Source organism: Sebastes fasciatus, chromosome 24 (genome assembly GCF_043250625.1).
Source record: "Sebastes fasciatus isolate fSebFas1 chromosome 24, fSebFas1.pri, whole genome shotgun sequence".
Lineage (NCBI taxonomy): Eukaryota > Metazoa > Chordata > Actinopteri > Perciformes > Sebastidae > Sebastes > Sebastes fasciatus.
The window spans coordinates 11,743,799-11,768,181 of NC_133818.1; the positions used below are offsets into that span (position 1 = coordinate 11,743,799).

The 24,383-nt window shown below is 40.3% G+C and overlaps 2 protein-coding genes across 2 annotated transcripts in view; one reads left to right on the forward strand and one right to left on the reverse strand.

Annotated features, from left to right (window-relative positions):
- Nucleotides 1-140: 140 nt before the first annotated feature.
- On the forward strand, nucleotides 141-3,438 carry harbi1 (harbinger transposase derived 1). Its single transcript, XM_074626755.1, has 7 exons — nucleotides 141-188; nucleotides 1,206-1,375; nucleotides 1,459-1,661; nucleotides 1,743-1,818; nucleotides 1,898-2,105; nucleotides 2,178-2,353; nucleotides 2,438-3,438. The coding sequence occupies exons 2-7, from the start codon at nucleotides 1,211-1,213 to the stop codon at nucleotides 2,636-2,638; spliced, it is 1,029 nt and encodes a 342-aa protein (XP_074482856.1). The 5' UTR covers nucleotides 141-188; nucleotides 1,206-1,210; the 3' UTR covers nucleotides 2,639-3,438.
- Nucleotides 2,729-24,383, reverse strand: part of creb3l1 (cAMP responsive element binding protein 3-like 1) — a 29,065-nt gene continuing 7,410 nt past the window's right edge. Inside the window, exons 2-13 of the mRNA XM_074626754.1 lie at nucleotides 19,967-20,102; nucleotides 18,707-18,793; nucleotides 12,298-12,449; nucleotides 12,121-12,202; nucleotides 11,804-12,009; nucleotides 11,220-11,366; nucleotides 10,574-10,632; nucleotides 8,554-8,622; nucleotides 6,498-6,600; nucleotides 6,224-6,392; nucleotides 5,537-5,702; nucleotides 2,729-5,450 (exon numbers count right to left, since the gene is read on the reverse strand). Of these exons, the coding sequence (XP_074482855.1) occupies nucleotides 5,414-5,450; nucleotides 5,537-5,702; nucleotides 6,224-6,392; nucleotides 6,498-6,600; nucleotides 8,554-8,622; nucleotides 10,574-10,632; nucleotides 11,220-11,366; nucleotides 11,804-12,009; nucleotides 12,121-12,202; nucleotides 12,298-12,449; nucleotides 18,707-18,793; nucleotides 19,967-20,102 (1,413 nt within the window). The 3' untranslated portion in view covers nucleotides 2,729-5,413. The remainder of the gene's footprint in view (nucleotides 5,451-5,536; nucleotides 5,703-6,223; nucleotides 6,393-6,497; nucleotides 6,601-8,553; nucleotides 8,623-10,573; nucleotides 10,633-11,219; nucleotides 11,367-11,803; nucleotides 12,010-12,120; nucleotides 12,203-12,297; nucleotides 12,450-18,706; nucleotides 18,794-19,966; nucleotides 20,103-24,383) is intronic.

The window sequence follows — 24,383 nt, forward strand, 5'->3', positions numbered from 1 at the left end:
AAAAATGCACAGTCAATAAAACACCACACACATGTTATGAAAATATTAAAAAAGAGAAATTACAAGTTGTTTTATTTATTTATTTTTAATAAAACGATAATTTATAAATAAAAACGCATAACGTCACTTCCTGTGGAAGTGCGTCACAAGCTGCTTGTTTTGGTTGCTGCTGCATGACTTCTCTAAAGGTAAGAGCTCTGATCTTAATAATGCAAGTGAAATTAAGGATGTTTTAATGTTAATTCACAGTTATTCAGCTGCGTGTGTTAGTAGAGTTGTCTATATAAGCACAAGCACGCATAATAGACATTAGGAAAGCTAAAACGCTAGTACTAGTATCCTAGTTAGCATGCTGGTTTGACTTGATTCAGTTATACAGTTATAACTAATGTTAGTTTTAGGAGAGTTTTTGCATGCTGGAAAGTCAGCACTTCACAATTTTAAGCATGCAAGGCCTATATTAGCACTGGAATAAGGTTAAATATAAATGAAACTGTAATAATCTCCATATTACACCACATACACACCAAAAAACTGACAAGAACTGCACTTTACTGTACACCAACTGTCTATTAGTACTACTCAGGTGTAATTCTCACTGTGCAATATAATTTTCCACTTGTGCAATTTTGTTAATAGTCTGTTTATTGTCAGTACTGTATATACTGCTCCTATTTTTACACTTCCTTGTATTTAAATGGTTCATATTTTGTTACACTTTTTTTTACTGTTAGCTGATGCATCTTGTTTTTTGCACTTATAAAGGAATATCTTATCTTATCTTATTTTATAATCTGTATATTATATTATAACATGCATATCAAAAGAGAAGATTTTCTTTATTTTATCAATGTTTGTATTGTACTTTTAACAATTGAAACCTGTAAAAGACAACTCTTCACATGAGAATTATAATTATTCATTTGCAATAAACAATCTGTCGCATAATACAAATGTATACATGTATGATCATAATAAATGGCAAAGAATTATACTGAATAAATTAAAAAATAAAGTAAATAAATAATGATAAAGGAGGTGAAAGAGAATACTTTCTAAAATAATGTTTATTTGTGTTTATTGATCATGTTCTGTGCATGTTTACAGTATGGAAATAAACCACTATAAATGTCAAATAAGAATATACCAAGAAGCTTGTATTGAATGCAACTTATTTATTGACGTAAATGTATTATTTCCCACAGCAAGCATGGCAATCCCTATAGCCATCTTGGACTGTGATCTACTCTTACACGGTCGAGGCCACAAGACCCTGGACCGCTTTGACCTGGACTCTGTCCCAGACACTGTCCTCCTCTCGCAATTTGGCTTCCCCAGAGAGTTTATTCTGTATCTGGTGGAGTTACTCAGAGAGGTGAGTGTGTGCTTGATCCTCAGTATTTGAATAATGTCATGCAATTAAGTATTGATTGAAATGTGTTTATGAATGTGTTTCAGGCTCTCTGTAGACGTACCCAGAGGTCCAGAGCCATCAGTCCGGAGGTCCAGGTGTTGGCTGCTTTGGGTTTCTACACATCTGGCTCATTCCAGACATCTATGGGAGACACTATAGGCATCAGCCAGGCGTCAATGTCAAGATGTGTGTCTAACGTGACCAAGGCCCTGGTGGAGAAAGCTCCCCAGTTCATCACGTTCAACAGGTATGATACCAGAACACAAACAAAATACTAAGAATAGGAAGAAAAATGACAATAACAGCAATATTAATGTTTCCCAAACAGAGATCCCTCCAGCACAGAGCAGTTTCAGAGGGTGGCAGGATTCCCAGAAGTTCTGGGGGTGCTGGACTGTGTTCAGGTTTACTATATTATACTGTATTAATACTTTCTAATACTTTATACTCAGACAACAGCCTAACTGATCCCTTCGTCTCCAGGTCACCATCAAAGCCCCGAACAGCGAAGACTCGTCATACGTGAACAAGAAGGGGTTTCACTCTGTGGGCTGCCAGCTGGTTTGTGACGCCAGAGGACTGTTGCTCAGCGCAGAAACACACTGGCCAGGAGGACTCCGAGACACCGATGTTCTGGAAAGATCTGCTCTCCACAAACAGCTGCTGGACACCGAGGAGGGCTGGCTGCTGGGTGAGACGCGGATTTCAGACATCATTCTGTTCAGCCTGAAAAGATCCAGGAATAAAGTTTTCTGTTTCCTAGGTGACCGTCGTTACCCTCTGAGGAAGTGGTTGATGACCCCGGTCGACTGCCCAGAGTCCCCTGCGGAGTTTCAGTATAATCTGGCCCACACTGCTACACATGAGATAGTGGACAGAACCTTCAGAGCCATCCAGACCAGATTCAGATGTTTGGACGGCACCAAAGGATACCTACAGGTACTCTATGCTAAGATAACTTGTCCCTGTCAAAAAAAAAAAAAAAGAGCAAACAGAGCAGCAACTATCTCGTCTGTCCTTCAGTATTCTCCAGAGAGGAGTTCGTCCATCCTGCTGGCCTGCTGTGTCCTCCACAACGCCTCCCTGCAGTCCGGATTAGACGCCTGGACCCTGGAGAGAACCGACCCCCTGGAGCAGCCCGAGAGCCTCGAGCAGAGACCCGAGGACCGCGACAGCCAGGCAGAGGAGCTCCGAAAGCAGCTCATACTCAAACACTTCAGCTAAACTCCTGGTCGAGGTGAAAAAGACTAAATCAAGACTGGGACCGAACAAATGACATAAAAGTTAAAGCAAGAAAGTCCACAGACACAGTGGTGCTGATGCAGATTTTTTATATTTTGCTGGTTTCTACTCTACTGACTACACTAAGATAACATAGTTGTATATGGAGGAACATGCAAGACGCTATACAACAAACCAAGACAACATAATACCCAAACACATTTCAAATAACTGGAAAATGCTTGATTATTCTCACTCAAACATGGAATAATCGAGCACTCCCTGCTGTTTTACAGCTATTCAAACTGTGTGCAGCTGCTGTTATCAAGGTTTCTTTACAAGTGGAAAAACCCTCCCTTTTATTTTTTTAATCCCTCCCCACTTTACATCTTCCTTCCCCCCAAAAAATCCAATGATTTTCTCCATTTTTTTTCCTTCTTTTCCCACGTGATTCCACAGGTTAAAATCTCGGACTATGTCACAATACAAAAACAAGGCCCTTATTTACAACAACTGCACATTAGGTTGTCATTATTTATGTACACCGGTGCATTAAGACTGTTGTGGGTGAGAATGACGGGATGTTGATGTGCAACGGGCTGCAGTCACATGATGTTTTTTTGTGTACACACACACAAAATGAAATCGATACAGAGATGAAGAAGAAAAACGGGAAATCTGTGCTACTTGTAATGTCAAAAAATAGGATTTCTGAGTATTTCATAACCCAGAATTGTAATTATTTCCTCTAGGAGTTGGATTGGGACAGTGAAATGTCTGTTATTAAAAGCTTTTAATTTGAAGGAATACCATGGCATTGTTTTTTTTTCTCACAGTCAGAATAGTGGTGAAAAAATGTAATTGGAAATGTCCCGGCGTTCCTTCAAATCGTGGCGATAACAAAGCTAGTGGTGTTTTACTTCCTGGAATGTATTAGTCCCCTGATTGGCTTCATCAATATATACATACTTTCTACAAACAGGAATAAATACAACATACACTGCTGTCGCATGAGCATATTTAGCATCAATGTTGAATTTATGAAGAAAAATATCTACATTAAACATTATTGTCAATTATTTTAAATTCTGCAGTTGATTTGTGATGAAGTTTTAGGTCCAGATACGTCAGCTTGAGGGTAAAAATCTGCTTTTTAAAGGTTTAATTAATACTAATTAAATCATGAGGGAACAAATAAAAGACCCTCGTAGGTTTCCATGCGACAGCAATGAAACATAAACACTGTATTACAGTTAAGACACAAACATGTCAAAGTTTTACACTCCATGAAACAGCATGTAAACGACACACCATCATGTAAAACTTCATCATCCTAAATGGCAAAACACAACATACAATTCCTTTTTTTTTTTCTTGCATAAAATAAATATGCTCTTTTTTTGATGCTCAGAATATATTATAAGTTGTATTTTGGTGTTTTTTGTAAACATTATTTGAAAAAACAAGACAATAACTAACCTTAAAAACACATTCTTTTTTTTGTTGCACAAATTAAATATGCTCTTTTTTTGATGCTGCAAATATATTACATATACAATTTTTAATTCCATAAAAATACTTTTATGTCATGTTTCCCAACCTCTGTCAGGACCCCTTGATATGAAGATATGGTTCCCCCCAAAAAATATGCAGAATTTGGACGTGAAAAACTGACTTTAACTTCAGAGATGGATTTAAAAAGTGTAAAAAATAAAACATATTATATGTTACTTTGACAAGCTTTTACATCCACAGGCATGTGAAGTAAAATATTTCCCCCGGATAAATCCTGAACATTGATCCAGTTTATGATTACGTAAAAGGAAACGATGAGTAATCTAGTTCGAGTTACGTTTCCAGGATTCTAAGTGTAAGGCCAAGTTGGTCACATTTGACTTAAGTAGGTGGAAGGCACTTTGAAAATGGCACGGCTTCCCTTTTAAAAAGGATGAGTTTGTGTTCATTACATACTGTTATTAACATAGAGCTGAAACTGATTATTTGATGAGTTGATTGACAGAAAATTAATCAGCAACAATTTTGATAATCAATTAACGACTTAAGTCGGTTACCAAGAACAAAATCTCTGGTTCCAGCTTCTTCTAATTTTTAAAAATCTAATCGTTAGTTGCAGCCCTTTATCAACGTACAGTATGTGATTGGTTCAATCTAAATCTAGAGTACCTTGGAGGTTAAACACAAGCACCATGTGCTAACATAAACTCCCACAGTGGAGGTCCGTCAAGTATCCATATATGTGTATTTATGTTCATGAGTTCTTAAAAAGGTGGGTTTCTCTCAACATTAAGACCACATTTCCCATAAAGCCCTTTGCTTAATCTTGCTAAAAGGATGTTGCTTTCCCAACGCTACACAGCTAATCACAGTTTAAGTGGCTCATATCTGCCTTTCTTTTGAAATAAGGCCCTATTTTTTGATGTATCTATCTATTCTTCATGATTGTTTGAGCTAAATATGAATAGATGAGTTGGATATTTAAAACTATATGATATTTGAATGCATAAAAGTAGAAGTTTCAATAAGATGGTCCCTTTCAAAATCAAGTATATTCAGGTGTAGCAGAGTCTGTTTGAGCGGAGAGGTGAAGCACCATGTGGCGTGCAGGATGGGAGGAAGTCTCGTCTCGAGGATCACTAACAGGGATGATGGTGGTCTGAGATTTTGGTCCAGTTGGATGTTGATATGAAGCCCGCTGAGTTCAGGAATCTTCAGGCTTTTTTAGGGGGTCAGAGGTTAGAAGTCATGGGTCGGGCTGTGTCAGGCAAACTCGGAGACTCCTTCTGGTTTTGTTTCTCTGAGGAGAAGAGGAGCCACTCTGTTAATACTGAGAAGACAATAACACTTCTTTGACACAAATAGATCATAGATATATTGTTCTACCTCCGGTCTGACTCGGGCCCAGTCGTCTGGTTGTTGCTGTGAGCGTCAGCTGTGTATCGGCTCATCTGGACGTGAACCTCTGCCTGTAGCCGCTCCCCTTCTGATGTCACCGGACTCTCCTCCAATGGAGCCCCTTCGTTGTAGAAGAGCAGGCTGCGGGAGCGGACTGCAACACACAAACACACACACCGGTTTTCATTCTCATGTCGGTTATGTCATTTTTTAGATTGTAGTGATCAAGGCAGCCTCTAGGGGGCAGTAGCAGGGCAGACTGATGGGTACAGTCTGTGGCAGAGTTTACCACTTTGGTTGGATGGTTTCTCTGGCAGACAGGAGTGGTATTTAACATAGGTGGTTAAAGGAAGTGAATTTAAAGGGAAGTGGAATGCAGCTGAGAGTGAAAGCTGATACTTCATGTGCTTTTATTTTGGAAACATACTTTTGCTGTTAGATATTATAAATACACAGAGTTGTATTTTCAAGTTTCTTTTAAAAAAAATGTGCCATCTCTCAGTTTGTCATTTCTCCTGCTCTAAAGTACTAAACTTCATTCTCCTTCTCTTAGGGTTGCTGAAAGGCACTCTGGGTAATGTATTACACTGTTAACTAAAGGGAAAGCACATAAGGGAAAAGTTTCTGGGTACAATAAAAAACGTAATAATAGGTGAGAGATATTTGCAGACCTACCCTGACTGGTGGTGTAGAGGTCCGCTGACGGAAGAGGAGGAGAGGAGGAGGAGGGTTGAGAGGAGGAAGAGGAGGATGAGGGCAGAGAGGAGGTGTGAGTGAGGAAGGAGAGGGGCGAGAGGCAGGGAGAGAAGGAGCCCAACACCAGGACGAAACACACGGCCACCATCTGCACACAGAGAGCAAGAACAAGGGGTTAACGTGAAACTTCAGCACTTAGAAAACAGAGCCGAATTCATTGAAGTCACTTTTTTTAATTAACAATAACAATTACCATGAGGCATGTCCCTGTTTGAGTTGAGGCCATTTTACAAGAACGGGCGACAACTTTCCCTGAAACCAACGATTGGAGCTTCTGGAGCTGCTGTAGGAGAGACCTGGCGAGAGAGGAAGAGAAGTTAAAAAGCAAGAAAGGAAGCGGTAAATCACCTCATAGGTGGAGAAAAGACTCAAGGAAAAAGTTGTTTAGTTGAGGATTTTCTGGCCTCCTCACCTCGAGGAAGTAATAGCAGTTAAATTCCTATATTTTCGTACTTTAAAGTCGACTTTATCCACCTGATTTACTGCTGCTGTCGCTTATCCAGAGTGAGTAAAGAGCGCAGTCGAGTTTGACGGACTACACCGGTGAAACCAGTAGAATATAGTGTGATCAGTGGGATCTGGAGAGCAGGGTTCTGATGGTATGAGCTGTCAGTGGCTGTGAGGACTCACTCCGACCACTGAGTGGAGACAGAGAGCCGGTTGCTGCTGAACAAACCGTGAATCAGCCCCTCAGCACGTCAGTCATTTAATAAGTTAGAAACGAAACCAGACAATAAACTGGTTAGTCGGAGACTCAGGTGGCAAACTAAAAGTCTATCTAATGTTCCCATGCTGGTGTCTGTCACACATTGCACCAGACTGTAGCATTACACTGAGCTATAATAAACCTCGATGGGATGATGCTGACCAGCGTCACTCACACGGGACTTTGATGTAAAACCGCAGTGATTTACTGCTAAAGTTATTGCTGCTTTAAATACACAGTGCTCCCAGAGGTCATGCTGGTTGACTCGGTGAAGGCTGTGAGTGTAAATATTCAGCTATAGAATGGAAAATTCTAATTCATTTATTAAATTAAATTGTACTTTTAGGGGAGCTAGTTGCTCCCCTTTGCTTCCAGTGTTTGTGCTGGAGATGATTATTAATCTGACTCTGGCTAAGACAAAAGCTCCTGATTTTATTGTATTGTAGTCATATTTCTTATATTTTCATACTTATATTGCTCAGATTCTGCACTTTTTATCGCTATAAATATGCGTGTAGTCTTTTAATACAATGCACCATTTGAGGGCAACTGCAATTTCGTCGACTTATTTTCAATCTTGATCTTGATCTTGAAATAAACATCTCTGGGAAAGTCCATGTTTGAGCGTCTGGTCAAGTTGGATTCAAGACGTTTTATACATAGAGTTTTTGGAGTTTATTTCTGTACAACTAACTAACCCAGTTCTGTGTGAACCAAAGTGGACATGCACGGAGAACAAAACGACCACTAATAACTGCATTTTGGGGCATTTTTAGGAACTTAAATTTAGTTCATTCGTTTAATTTTTTTTTTTTTTTTTTTTTTTTAGACCTTGCACATATTCTGGACTTTATGAGAGAGCGAGCGTGCTGACTCGTGTTCCCCAAGTTTGTGCCAACTCATTGTTCCTCTGTGTGGTGGTTTAACGTATTCATCAGTGAGTGTGTGTGTGGTGGTGGTGAAGGGAGGGGGTTGCCTTCCATGATGAAAGCTAGCGTTAGCTCGCAGCTTTAATGACAGGCTGAGGCCGCCACAGACAGACAGACAGACAGACATAAAGACAGACCCCCCCTCTCAACCCTCAGACCTCTACCCCACCACACCCACCCACTCCTGGATTATAGCAGATTGGTTTCATATTGTTATAATAACAGAGGAGCTGGGTGAGTCTACACTCAGACAAATTTCTGTTCAGACTCCTATAATTCTCGGAGTGTAACCCACTGCATATAAAGAGTGTGAGAGATAGAAAGACTGCATGACTGCAGCTCAGTTAAGCTTTTCCTGCTTGCAGTTGTAATAATCAACATTTCTCCAAGAATGATCAAAGAGCCCCGGCTGCAACACGGATCAACTCTCATCTTATCAAGCTTCATTCTTTGCAAACGTGTTGCTATTTTTCAGTGACGATAATCCAAACATCATTACAAGTGTAGTGTTTGGAGCCAGATCACAACAGCTTCAGTCTGTTCAGAGACACGACAGGAAGACAACACTAATGTGTGTGTGTGTGTGTGTGTGTGTGTGTGTGTGTGATGCTCACCTGTTGGCGGTCTCCAGGTTTTCTACTTTTCTCCACAGGTCGCTGTTTTCTGACGTGTAGCTCTCCACCCTGATTCAAACAAACACAGACAGACAGATTTTTGTTAACGTCTTAGCTCAGATTTGACATTTTTTCGCAATTTGAGAACGCACACGGCTTCATTGCCGATTCGGTAACTGATATTTAGGGCCGTCCTCGACCATAGGAATTGGTAGTCGACTAACACTAACAAATTGATTAGTTGATTTAATCGGCAGATCTGTAAAAACTGAGTTTCTCCACAAAGAATCACACAAAAGCACCACTTTAAATCTTGTGTTTACCAGAGATGTGCTCATAGGAAGTGGTGAAATGTAACTAAGTACATTTACTCAAGTACAATTTTGACATACGACATCTCAGAGGGAAATATTGTACTTTTTTACGACACTTTGAAACTTATAGTTATTTTATACACAAAAAACACGTTATTCTATATGATATGATCAGAAATAATATCACTAATCAAAGCTGATTTTATAAATGTGCAAAGTGGGAACCTGAAACTGAACCATCTATTTACTTGAGAAATGTGGTGCCCTCTTTTTTCATTGCATATCGAATCATAACCTCTGTATCATGATATGTATCGACAGATTCTTGGCAATACACAGCCCTACTTCATACCATCCCCTCTTCTCTCTTCCGTAATCCTATGTCTAATATCAACTAAACATCTTGTTAATCCTCTGCTGTGTTACTCATAATCCTCCTGATCTCCTCCTGTGCTCAGTTTGAATACGGCTCATTCATACACATTCCTTTTAGCAGGTTAGTCCTGCTGTTTTCTTCCTGCGGGGATCCTTTAATAATCCTGTCCTCAGGCCCCCAAAAAAAAGAAACAAACACAAAAGAAAGAGAAGGATTTCTGATTTCACACACCTCCTCTTTCTTCTCTGTTGTCAAAGTGTTGATTCAGTTACTCTAACGGGATTAATTTGTCACCACCTGTATGAACGCGTCTGGGTGCTTTCTGCTATGAAAGTGTCGTAAAGGCGAGCCCATATCTTCACCTCTCTTCCCCTCTCCCTGTCAGGGAATCTGACCCATGTGTTCAGCAGGTTACTGGAGTCATGCCATAGCCGGGAACGGATGGAATAACAAAGGAAAGAAGAGAGGAAGGAGTTTTTCTGGTAATTTTTAGTGATGAAATACATCCTAACAGTTTAATCCCCCTGCATAGCTCGTGTGTCCGTCACCACACTCAGCTCTAAATACCAAAACTGCCTACTGCCAGGTTCACTTTAGCATTACACACATTTCTCTCTCTGTCAGTTGCATTTTTCATGTTTTTTCTGTGCACATAAAAAGCACACAATAATGTCAAAAAAGGCCTTTGGTTAGATTCGACGCGGGGGGTGAAACCTCACTGGCCAACACGGCTGCTTTCTGGACCAAATGCAACACTCTTAAATACATTGTTAGACGGCTCGGAGAAGAGGAAGAAAAAGCTCCTCATTCATTGCTTAGACGCTGCTGTGGAGCCGCTCAGTTGGACTGGCGTGAAACTGGTTGAAATAACAGTAATAACTCAGCAGTGCGACACTTATTCCATCATTTAGCTCGGATTCAATGAGACGAAATCTGCTTCGCTGAGAAATGTCAAAGGGAAATGATGCAGATTTTGGAGATTGCTGAGCATTTTGATAAGAAACTTCCATTTGGTCTTTTCACAGGATTTGTTGACAGTAAGAAGATTATAGAATAACACCATCTTTACCCTTTAATACTTTGTCACTATGCCAATAACAGCAGGATAAAATTGTTGTGGAAACTGTTCAATAAATTCAAGAATTTCATTCAGTTGTTTCTGGCTGGTTTATACTGTGTATATATACTGTAACATAGTGTATTTAATACCATTTGAGGGGACTATAATGAGGGAAAAAAAGGGAAAAAAGACAGCCAGATACAAAGGTAAACCAAAAAGGAGTGGAAAAGGAATGGAAACATGGGGACAAGGATTTTTTCCAAGCCTTACTTCTTCTCCAGACATTCCACATACTCTTTCTTCTTCCTCCGACTCTCCTGAGCTGAGATCTGCAAAGAAAAACAGACAAACATCAGCAAGATGCAAAGACTTTTTTAAAGACGGAGCTGATTTGCAGCCAAAATACTTGTTGTTCATCAATTATATTTATGTTTCAGCGTCATTTTCAAGGTTCTTTATTTGTCATTGGCAATGAAAGTCTTTGGTCTCAGATTCCCTTCAGCTATGCTCATAAAATATGTATAAATAAAAGGGGAAATCACACAAGTAAATGTAAAAACAAAATGATTATCTAAGGCATAAAATAGTGCAGTTAAAACAAATATAAACACAAGTAAATATAAAATAGTAATATAAATGTGTAATTTAGTTGATGACAGTATTCCAGATGGGCAAACTGAATGTAAACAGGATGTAGTATGTATATGCATGATGAGAAGTAATATATGTATACAGAGGTTGAAACAGGAATGTATAGAGATGTATATATATACACACAGAGGTGTAACAGTTTGTAAAACAGAGTGTAAAGTATATAAGGTTTTGACTTCTTGTCTCACAATAGAAGTAAGTAGTTGAGTTTTTGGGTGAGTCAGATGTTCCGATCACAAACACAATGAAAGGTTTACGCGTTTACCTTATTTTTAATCTTCCGTCGGACCCTCTTCAGTGCCTTCTCCTCACTCTTGGTGAGAGGAAGTTTGTTAGGTACCGGGTAACCCTCGGCAACCAAGGTCCTCTTCTCTTCTTCTGTCAGCAAGAGGGGTCCTGAACCCTGCAGCTTCTGCACCACAAAGCAAAGGAGCACAATATATTTACTAAAACATCCTTTCGTTGCCGATTAATCAGCCAAACCGATTGATCGGTCTACCTCTAATATTTACAACCATTATCAACAATTTATGTTAAAAATAAAGCCTGCAAGCAATTGACTCAGCAGCTTTTCCTTTGAACCATATTGAACAAGACGCCGACTCCTTGCTGTGATTTCACAGCGGTTCAGATGCGTCATGACCAAATCAAACAATTCTGCTGACGTTGAACATGTGGTCCTGAGACATTTATATTGTGGCATTTAAACAAGTGTGATTCAGAAAAGCTGCTGAATCAGACAGACAATGACCAGACCTCACTATATATTATTTATAGTTCATTCAACTATTTGTATTGAATCAGTATGGGGGGGGGAAAGACGGACGGAAAGATTGAGGAGTTACTCACATGTGGTGCAGTGAGGAGAGGTGAAGAAGAGATGGCCGTGGAAGAGGAGGAGGAGGAGGAAGAGGAGGAGGCGCGACCTCCTGGCCTCTGCTGTGGTTGAGGGGAAGACGGTGGTAAAGGGAGGTGCGGGGAGGAGGGAGGGAGGGAGCCGTCGCTGTCGCCGTGGTTACTGCTGGGAGGGGTGGGCGGGAGCTGGAGGGCATCGTCTGGAAGGAGAGGAGGCCGGTGAGACATTTTCTTTGACCACTGACAACTTCTTGGACAGAAATTGCAATCATTTGTGAACTGAATAGTGATGTGTATGTGTGTTTGTGTACCGCTGGGCAGGCTGAGGTACTGTCCGACCTCTCTGGGTTCATCTTTTATGGCGACTGGCTTCACACTGTCGGGACTGGGCTCCTGCACAAACACATGAACAACAATACCGCTAATGAAGTAACCGGTCAACAACAATAACAATTTGTAGCGTCTCAGCGTGTCTGATGGATGCTAACCGTGTGTCTCCATGGCGACCTGTGTGGGGGGGCAGGGCTTAATATGAGAGGCGGGCCTTCCAGAGGCTGAGGATCTAACCTTTGACCCATGTCAGGCTCCTCTTGTTTCACCAGGATGGCCGACAGGTCCTGACTGAAGCTCCATTCAAATTCTGAGGGGAAAAACAAAACATCAACATTTATTAAGACATTTTTGTTGGCAAGATCAGGAACTATCATATAAATACAAATGATATAAAATATATGAAATATCACATGTTCTTGTCTAGAAAACTCCTCAACCTTTTCAAAAAGCAGCATTTTCGGAGCAAGTTAAAAAAGTAAACCTAACTATATTCCTCTTCAGGGAGGTCTTCCAACGGGAAGTTACTGGTGGCTTATAAATCACACTTTTAAAGAGCTTCCCCAAAACATTTGAGCACTTCCTGACGAAAACTGGTGATTACAGACTGCTGGACGACGTCGCTCTGGCAACTGTGGTGCATAATTTGTCTCCAACGTGTGTTTCTACCCTGAAATAAAAGATGGGCTGAACCGACAACTCGTCTTCAGTGGCCTTCCTGAGAAAAAGAAAACCATTGCTGCCTTTAAACACGGTGGAAAATATGCATAATTGAGTGACCCAACGATGAGGATGGAGTGCAATTTTAAAGGTGGTTCCCCAAAACACAATGAGGATATTATATATGTATTATGTGCATCTCACAGGTACGCCAGAGTTTAGTCTACTGTGAGCTGCAGAGAGTATTTTTAGGGACACAAGTGCCTCCCTGTCTGCACCAGACAAATGACCTCTGACGACCCACAGCTCACAAACATCCTCACAATTCATCAGTGACAACCAGAAGAGTTGCTAAAAACTTAAAACTCATTGACTTTTCACACCAGTCAATCAAAAGTTGAGCATAAACACCATCAAATCATCACATAATAAGGGCAAATATCACGGACAAACTCTATATATCTGGCCCAAATTAATAATATATTTAGACATTTCTATCCTGGCGACTTTTCCAAAATGGTTTAAAGGAGCATTCCAACCATTTTACACATCAGAAGATCAGTTTACTCGTCATGAGAAGAGGTGCCAGTCAACCTGAGGGGACAGGTGTTTAATGTCTTCTAGTGTCTCTGGTTGAACTTTGATAAATATGAGAAAATCTCGGATTGGTTTTGGGATTTTTAATTTATAACGGAAAGCCTGTACTACTAAAGTCTGAATTTCAAAGTTCCCAGTTGGAAATTTCAACTGGAACGCTCCCTGAAGTCGGCATCAACGGTCAAAAAAAGCTGCAATAACATACTGTTTATTAGCACTTCTGTCTTATTTGTGTCTCATTAAATCAGTCGTACATACAGTACTGTCCAACTTCTGTCTGTGGACATGTTGCTACGGTGTTTGTATGCGCTAAATACAAATTATTTGCGCACTTCTTGTCCACACAGAAAGAGCTTATACTGATGGGTGTACTAGAGTTGAAGGTTAACTATGTATGCTTTCAATTAAGGCCCTTTCAAAGGCGAGAGCTGATTAGGCACTGATAGAAGGCAACCTCGTTAGGAAAAAGTCCACCAAACAGTCTATATGAAAGCTTTACATTAAACTTTAAATTGAAAAGAAACCATAAATATTTAGAGGCAAATAGAGAAGGAGGAGTGTTTTTCATTGAGTCAGCATTTTTTTTTTACTTTAGAATAAGACATGAGACACTTTGATGTTTGTCACAACACACACACAGCCAAAAAGCTCCCATGGTGTATGGAAAGAGAGCAGTAGCAGTTTAATAAGACAAGCGCTGCTGCTGCTGTGTGTGTGTGTGTGTGTGTCTGTCATTTTAATCACCTCCTGGTCTCCTAGCAACATGTCTGCTGGTAAAATGCTCTGAAGTTTACAAGCTGAGTGTGCTGGGTGGAAGCAGAGGGGGACGGAGGTGAGTGAGCTTTATCCTGTCCATCACTACGGCGGGGATCAGCTCAGAGAGAGTCCATCCTAAAAACTAATCCCTTCTTTCTGCTGTCTCAGACAAACATGAAGCCAAAAGTCAATAATACTGTTCAAATCAAAAGAGTCGGTAAACATCATTGCAATCTGCCCATTAGCCCGTTGGATTAGGACTTCATTACTATTTGTGGTGTTTGTTTCAGCTCAGTTCGTGGATCAGTAGGTAGAACATAAATGTACTGTGATTTGTTTGGTCTATGAAATGTCAGAAAATAGTGGAAAATGACAATTCTAATTTCCTAAAGCCTTCGGCTACGCCTTCAAATGTCTTGCTTTGTCCGATCTACAGTCCACAACTCAAATATATAGGGACGCAACTAACAGTTATTTTCATTGTCGTTTATTTTCTAGATTAATCGATTAGTTGTTTGGTCAATACAATGCCAGAAAATGGTGAAAAATGTCCATCAGTGTTTCCCAAAGCCCGAGATGATGTCCTCAAATGTCTTGTTTGGTCCACAATGTAAAGATATTGACAGTTTGCTGTCATAGAGGAGTAAAGAAACCAGAAAATATTCACATTTAAGAAGCTGGAATCAGAGACAGTTGACAATTAATCGATTAATCGTTGCAGCTCTACAAATATATTCAGTTTACAATCATATAAAAACAGAGAAAAGCAGCAAATCCTCCCATTTGAGAAGCTGCAACTAAGGAACGTTTAGCATTTCTTTGCTTGACAATTTACCTGCGCGATTAATCAATTATCAAAATAGTTTTTGTTCTGTTGATTAACAGGTTGGCAGGCTATAAACCTTTTCAATCTACTGACAACCAAAACTAACCAGAATTCAAATACGGTGATGGAAACTGTTACAAGTGTGTAACATGTTGAATTTGCTTAAGGGACATGTATCGCAGCATGGAAAACACAGCTGCAGCTAATAAAATCATGATATGATTTAATGAGCGAGCAGCTGAGACACGTCATCGACTGTTCTCATGGCGTCCTCGCTACCAGTTGTCAAGATATCGTTATATGGACCAAAATGTCGACCCGACAAAACCTCTTCAGCAACCTGAGCACTGATCAGCATCTTTCAGGAAAGTCACTGATTACATATTAAAATAAGTTCGGAGTAAAATGTGAATTGAGTTTTGGGGTGGATATTCCCCACATCCTCTCCTAATGAGGCCGGTCCTGCTGCTAGTCTGAGCCTCGTTAAGCCTGCTGCCCTTGTTAAGCCAGGACCTGATTGGAAGCCCTCCACCACCATTTCTTAATGAATACCAGAAGCTGTATAGGAAGGTTGTCCTGTACGTTTTGGTTGGGGGGGGAAAGTTTGGAAGAATATTTCTTTTGTTCATAATGCTGTTGTTTTCTTTGTCCTTGACATTACCAGAGCAGCTCTTCATGAATATAACACTATGAGGTGTACTCACTAAAGAATCATTTCCATGTCATTATATGGATTGGAGCTGACAGAGTAGTTTTCCATAAGCTAACACAGGTACAACAAGAAGAATTTTCTATTGTAGAGGACACATATTTGTATTCTGGTCCTTTGTTAAGTAAATGTATAAGATGCTGTGGATGAAAGTAATAGAGTAGAACCTGATCCTCTCCCCCTCACTACTTTATTGGAGGCTGTTAATAAAAGACAGTCTGCCTGTGTGGCTATAAACCCAGGTAAGACATCCTATCATAGAGTGATGGCTAATGACCAAAGGCTCCTGGCAGACGCAGGGGGTTAACGGAGGAGAGGTGGCGACCGTGTTTGATCTCGGCGGGACGGCAGGAGTATTAAACCCAATAGATGGAGCAGCGCGGTAGGACGCTGCAGTAAAACGCACAGCGTCTCCTTGGCTGGATGAGAGCAGCGAGAACTGAGACCACAGGCTGAGAGACGGAGAGAGAGAGAGAGAGAAGGTGAGACGTTGTTGTTGTACAGGAGAACAAATCCACAAATTCCTCCATTCAGACCAAACTTAAAAGGTCAACAACTTCTGACATCCCCAGGTGGCTAATGAACCTGACTCATCAAGACGAAACAAACAGCGCCTCTATTGAGCTGCTCTGACTGGATGCTGAGAAAAGATCCATGAAAATGCACAAAATGCACAAAGTGCACAAGGATCCTCTGGCAGGCTGTTCTTCTCAAGCCTACACAATGTTCCACTGGAGATTAGGGTTGAATACCAAACTGAGATCCCACTATTTATGGGCAATTCTTGCCAGAACCTGCTGACTTTTAACAGCATATGTGCTGTTAGCATATATCGTACATGTACTGAAAGTTCTCCAAACCTCATCACGTTGACATGTATTTCTGTCTGTCTGTCTCCATCTCCATCGTTTCCAGTGCCACTGCCACACTACTGTACACAAACGCACCTCTACACACAACAAACAGTGATATCTGTCTGAGAATAATAACAATAATAATATGAATTAACGTTGAATATGAATAATGAATAATGTTGTGGGATAATTCCTTATTTCATGGGCTATTTGGGGATTTGTACATTATTATTACTACAAAACGAAGCATTAGAATGCTGATTTGGAGGTTGATTACCATGGCAACGGTCGAAGCTTCGATGCATTCGGGTCAGCCCTAGGTGCGACCCAACTATCTTAGCTAATACTTCCAGGTTCAACCTTGAAATGCAATCATTAGGGTGATACCGTGTGACTGGTTCAATCTCTCAGCTGCAGCGGTCTTTGTCAAAATACATTTCGTGCCATAATGGCAGCTAACGGTCCAGCTGTTTCACAGGAAATGCGAACAAAGCAGAGTGCTAAATCTGGAAATGAAAACATCCTCAAATCAGAGAGCAGAGCAGCATTCAACAGGTGGAGCGTCAAGCGCAGAAGATACGGAAAAATGTTGACACAAAATCGAACAAGTATGAAAATCCAATTTGTTGATTAAATATCTTTTTTTTTTATTGGTTTAAAATCGTAATCTAAAAAGCTTAATTTATGGCGAGAGATCTGGGGAAAAGAGTGATATCTTCCCAGGAAGTCATAATAATTAAATCACAGGATAATAGAGCGCTCCAGGGATGACGTATTATTGTAGGACAACCAGGAAGTCTCTATATACCAGTAAAGTAGATTAACAACTATATATTCACTGTGTATCTGTTTTGTATCAATCCTCAATTAGAAAATGTTATCATGACAGAAGTGTGTCCTTAACTTCTCTTTAGAACTTTTCACCTCTCTCAAATGTGAAATAAATGAAGCTCATGAAACCAAAGTAGAGATGTAACATGGTGTGGAAAGTATAACTAAGCTTTCTGTCAGGCTTTCTGGATCAGATGCAGGTTGTGAAATGCATTTTTGGATTAAGTTCAATATCAAATAGGCTGGAGTAGATTTAAATACATACGATATGTCAGTGTGTGTGTGTGTGTTCCACATGTGAGCTTGAGACGACAGTTATGCAGCTACAGATGGAGGCAATGAAGGAGAAAAGTGCATATAAACTACCTTGAAATCAAAGCCGTCGAAACGTTTTGTTTGATGAGGTAATCTATTATGTTGATGGTTAGTGGTTTAATGTGTCATTTTAGTTTTTTTGTGGAAATCCTGTTTGCTTTGGCATGAGTGCACATTTACATTCTAACTAATGTTTTTTTAAATACATTTTTCAATGTATTTAGTCTGACGTTAGCTTTTAGATGTGTGTTTTTAAGACTTTTTTTTGTGCTCAATGTGGTATTTTGGCAGCCCAGGTAATCTGATATCCATATCAATAAAGTGGATTTAATTGGATTAAAGGAGAAAGAGAGAAAACAGGAGAGAGAGGGATAGAGAGAGAGAGAGATAACCTGACAGACAGAAGAGAGAAAGAGAGTTTCCGCTGGCTTCGGCTAAAGCTGCAGACTCAAAACCATATGCTTGTCATAGCGTTGTGTGAGTCCATGTGTGTGCGTGTGTGTGTGTGTGTGTGTCTGTTAGGTGGGCAGGGCTTAGCTGGAGGAAAACTGCTCAGACTGGGATCCTGCTGCTCAGACAGCAGGATCCCCTGGACAAACGGAGAGCAGACAGCATGCAGACAGACAGACAGACAGACAGAGTGAGACAGACAGGTACAGACAGAGTGAGACAGACAGGAGGAGATAATGAGGAGGATGAGTCATAAAGAATTATGCAAAATATTTTGATACGGCGCTGCAGTCGACACTTGCTACTACATGCACCTCTTACATAAAATATGATAGTTAACAGATTAAGCCAATCATCGCACATATTATATGACAGACGGCGGTTTCAGCCAATCAGAGAGTATACTATTTGACAGACGGGGTCAAACTGCATGTTAAGCGTTACATCATACCAGATAGCCGGGGGGAGGACAGCCAGCATGATAAAGAAGCAGACTAAACATCAGCAGCAGAGTGTGCATGTTCCCAGGTAGCATGATGAGGTTGTTTTAATTTTAAAGCATGACCTACCAGACTCGTGGTCCATTTTGATTGACAGGGCCGGGCTCTGGGGGGCGGAGTCTTCGCTTAGAGAGTAGCTGTGCTCTGCTTGAATATCTGTGAGAATTCAAAAGCTCTTTTCAGTCATGGAAAAACATTGATGCCTTCATCAATCTGTTTAAAGTTACTACGAGGAACCGTTAACTGATTAGGAAACAGTCTCAATTTGAAGACCTACATAAGTGAAAGAGACCATAAGTAAGAAGATTGGCTATTTCTATATAGTTATTCTTAATGCTTGTCATCATCATGCAGGTTCACCAGAAACTCTTTCAGCTCAGACTCCAGCGTGGGCCTCCACGCTTTTGTCCACAGGGACCGCCAAAATCAACACAAAATGAAAGTTCCTTATAGTAACTTTAAGTGGCTTTTTGTTATTCAGACATTCAGAGGTGTACGTTATGTAAATGTTCCTCACGGCTTTATTCATAAATGCGATTTTTTAATTTTATTTATCATCTCCTAAAACATAAAAGTGTTTTTTATCCCTTCCTCCAATCATTTTGTTGAAGTCTTAGTAACCATGGCAACGCCTGACAGGGACTTGACTTGTCTCAAGTGATGCGTGTGACATGTATAGCTGCAAGGCTGATCCATCTGACAGCTTCAACAGACTGAAAGAAACCTACAGTACAGTAACTCTGAGTACCAAGGCCTGTTTGTGCAGCTTAGTTTGCAAGTGAGTGTCAACCTAGTAGATCAGCCAGCTGTAGCCTGAACCAACAACTTGGTGCCTCTATCTTCACAGACCCAGCACCTGCTAGGTGAGGGGTAGAAGTCCTGTGTGTCCTCCGTCTGGTTAAGCAGCAGGAGTTTTGGAAGACACAGACTTTGGCAAGAGGAACTGGCTCTCATATGGTGGAATTTGAACTGTTTGGGGAGCCAGAGTTTTGACTTTTTCAATCCAACCAAATAATACGATCGGGGTCTTTTCTGCAGACGTTGGCTGCTGAGTGGAACAACTGGCTGGAGGTTATCCGGGTGAACGAGGTCGTCCAAATGTGACTATTAGTTACGGAGAGGGACACTTTGGTATTTTTGGGCCTAAAAGCACAGTGGTTGGTTACTGGGAAGGGTTCCACCAACCAACATTTACCTGCTGTGAGATTGTTATCGTTAAATTGGCAATAACTGTTATTGGAACGAACGAGCACTGTGGTCCGATTCTTACATTGTGAGGAAAGTGGCATGTATACTCCTTTAATAATGAACTTTTCATAATAAAAAGACCTGGGCTGCTGTCCTCCATGTCCATGTGTAGAGGTGAAGGTCTGTCTGCCAGGAGGGGCCGCTCTAATAGATGGTCGTCGAAGAAACTGCTGAATAATTCGCTGCTGAAGTCGTCCATCTGGTCACCTGAGAAAGGCTGGAAAACAAGGAGACAGAAATAGTATTTTATTCAGTGAAATAACAGTTTCCCATGGCACCAAAGAAAAGTCATTGTGGTACTTTTCATGTGTCTCTTTGAATTTTTCAGTTTTACCTTTGTGGGTGAGACAATTTCCTATTTCTTAAGCTAAATAAAGCATTTAAAACTCAAACTTCCTTCTCACACAAAGCTGACAACATGGCTGTTTTTCTTAGCTCAAGAAAAGCTGGAGATACATGAGTACAGTTAGCATTTCTGGAATAATAATCTATCAATGTGAGTGATAAATTCAGGTTTCTGCAAGACTGATGACTGTTCATATTCATTCTTCAGACCTGGAAAAAGATACTCTGTCTGTAAAGTCTAAAGGGACTTCTTCAGATTGACTCATATATCAGTTTACAATGGTATGAAACAAAGAAAAGCAGCAAATCTTCCCACTGGAGATGTTGGAACAAGAAAGAAAATGCTTGAAAAAATGACTCAAACCATTATCAGAATGGCTCCAGATTAATTTTATGTCTATCGACTAATCAACTGACTCTCTCTTTCAAATCTGTCTGAGTCAGAAACCACCAGTCAGACAGTCCAGTCTGTGTTGATGGCATGACGAGCCAGTCAATGGGAAACAGCACTGATAGATTCATCCTCAGTGTGGATGAGATGAGTCACTGAGCTGAGAGAGGATGTTCTGGGAGCCTGGGACAGCATGGTGCTCTGATTTCACTGGTCTTAACACACACATACACATACAATATGAGTCACCCTGGTCTTGAGCAAACATGCACAAAACAGTACAAAAGCACACACACACAGATGGATTGGTTGGAACCAATTGAATACACAAGTAAACTCTGCTTGGAGGCTTCTCAGACAGACACAGCAACAGAAATAACGATTTAATTAACAACAAATACCAAAATAGATTTGCATGTTTTTTTCCAGGAAATTAGCTTTAACTCTTCTTCGAAAGCTGCCAGAAGTGTCACAGCAGATTAAATCAGCCCAGTAGCGACAATAAAGACACAACTGCTGGGATCATAAATATAGAGCTGACTTCAATATGTTTTAATATCAACAATGGAGGAATTTGCACGCTACCTACCTAGCACCAGCACTTGCATAAAACATTATAAATGTTTAGTTTAGACTTTATTAGGCCGAGAGGGCAAATGGTTTAGTGCATAGTTCACCGATTAGCCTGTTATCAGGCCATTAAATAGGCGTTATCGTCGCACCATAGATGTGGGTCAATAGGGGGCTACTACACCCAATATTAGGTTTCATCATCTATTCACATGATAGATCAACGAAAGAAGGTATAAAAGAAGACGACAGCAACCTCAAGTGACTGTAATTATGACAGGAGCAGAAGCAGAAGTCAGGCACTGTAGTATAGACGGCGTTAAACTCCATATGGGGCGGAGGTCGGGGGCGATGGAAAGTTTCACTTTCACTTTTGAAACATAGTTATTTTAAGCCAAAACTCAATGTCTTTTCCAAAACCTAAAGAAATTTTAGTTTTGTTGCCTAAACCTAAAGAAGCCATTGCTTTTTAGTTTCGCTTTCACTTTTACAATGTAGTAGGCATAGTAGGTCCCTAATGACCCACATCTAAGGTGCCTATGGTGACTGATAAAACCTATTTAATGGCCTGATAACAGTTGAATCATGTGAATTTTGATAGGTAATAGTCAGCTTTAAATTGTATATATTTGGCTTAATGACACTACTACAAGCTTCAATGCTGGTGGTAGTGTCACTGTAGATGAAATAAGTAGAGTGAGGGTGAGGAAGAGAGGTGTAGGGATGAAAGAGAGTAAACAGGCCAAGTCGAAGGTTTGTACAGGACTATATTGTAGGTATGAGTCATGGGAATCACTGTTGATGTGTATCGGATCCGCAATATTCTTTAAATACGTCAAACAAGTCAACTTTAGGTGACATTCACACCCTCACGCGTGCATTATCTCATGGTGTGTGAGTGTGTTTAGGAGGTCAAGCGTGTTCTGTGGTGAACGTCTGGGACACATGCAGCTGTCTAATGAAACCATGTGGAGTAAACACACACACAGAGGGTAGACAGACTGTACAGATGGTGAGTAAAATAACAGAAGCACATGACACATGAAGAACTCCTCATGTGTTGAAACTGTGTGTGTGAGTTTGCAGTGAGCTGGAGGGATGTTACGGATATGGGGGCATAAAATGCATTTTTCACACTGGACATTTTGGTTCATCCTAGCAGGAAACGAACTAAAACATTGAAGAACGCTCTGTTCCCGTTACTGCTAATGCGAAACAAACATTTCCTGCCGTTCATCTGGCTAAACAACTGGGTGGCTTTTATTTTGAAGCAGTTACAGCAAAATATTTGCCACAGAAGTTAGCGGCGCTGACAGCCAGTCGAGGAATCAATATTTCTAAAAGCTCAACAGAGCTCACTGCAGGATAAAGCAAGTGCTCAACAAGGTGTGTGCATACACTCAGTAATCCTGCAGTCACTCGCTCCGTCACACACAAGTGAATGCTCACTCATTCATAAACAAACGCACCCACAAAAAGTAATACTGACAGAGCAGCCTTGTTCTCCTGCTGCACTAAATGTTGAAACAATATCCCTTTAAATAACCCCGACACTGCCCCTTTAACTCTGGTCCTTTAGGGAATATAGGCCACTTTTAAACTGGGCCACATATGGAGACATGTGGGTGAACGCTGAGAGAAGAAGCAGAGGAAGGTTCATAATTGAAACAATTAAGTATGAGCTAAAATTAGCTCAAGTAGCTGCATTAGACTTTATGCTGCTCTCCACTAGCTGACATTTTACTATATAGTTCCATCAGTGGCCCTTTAATTTATATTTGTAACACTTCATTTTACAGGTCCACAAATTTCATGGAAATTAGTTGTTAATTAAGTCACCTATTTTAAAATTTCTTTGGAATTACTGCCGAATTTCCCCAATATTTACCTCAAAATGTATCGAAAATTACTTTATTATAAACATTATTTAATAGGTTACTTGCTAATTATCAACTTATTACCTCCAGCACACCTGCAGCCTGTGACACAGCTCTCACCTACTACTAGCACAGCCCTCTCTGAGGCTAATCTATCTCTTATCCATCACCTGGCATGATGATGTACCCATGGCAGATGTTTTTCTTACACTTGACATGTTCAGCTATTCTGGCTGATAAGATCTCCTCCTCTCAGGCATGTACAGATGGTTTCATTGATATCTCTCCTGTTTCAGTTTAATAAATATGTAAATTAGAAATCCTGCTAATTTTCACTCCTATCCATGCGGCCAAACCCTGAAGGCACAAAACCTGGATTGGATGCGTGGATTTCAGATGGGATAGAAGGCTCTCACTAAGGATGGATGATGGAGGTTGTCATTACAGTTTATGTTTTGGAATCTCTCTTAACTAAATCAAACCATGTGTTGTCATGCTGCGGCCAAAAGTAATCATTAAAATGATCAGAAGTTCCCAACATTCATCATGACTTCAGCAACAAAGTCCTCCTCTGCAGTCATACGTGTGTCACACCGCTATGTACAACCTGTGCCATAAGGAGGTCTCGCAAACAAAGAATAGAAAACATTGTTTATCAAAAAGAAATAGTTAATCTTCATTCAGATTGATATACTATACACAAATGATCAAGGATTGATAGATGTTTATATTTCGAGGCATTTTATGTAGGGGTGTGAACCACTAGAGGCCATACGATACAATATTATCACGATACTTAAGTCATGATACGATCTTATTGCGATTTTAAACATTTTGCAATCAGATATATTGTGATTTATTACCTTTTTTCAACTGCAAATTATGCAGTTTGTCAACATCTGTTTTATCTATTAAGATACTGTTTTCACTCTGTTCATCTCAGAGTTTTCATTCACATATCTTGAGGTTATAGGTTCATGTGATACCAGTATCTTCACTCTAGCTTTAAGACTGAGCCCACTACAACCTCTGAAACACAGAATAGTGTTGGATTGTTAAGAGGTTAATAGTCATAATAAAAAGATTGATACTTGACATAAGTGTATCAATACAATATTGCCATGCAAAATACTGCGATACTATGCTGCATACATTTTTTTCCCCCACCCCTAATTTTATGCCTTTATTAGAGATTCTGACAGTAGAGAGACGGCAGGAAAATGAGGGGAGAGAGAAGGGAAATGATTCTCGGATTCAAACCGAGGACGTTGCAATTCAAAGCTATAAAAAAAATAGTATAATATTATAACACGGA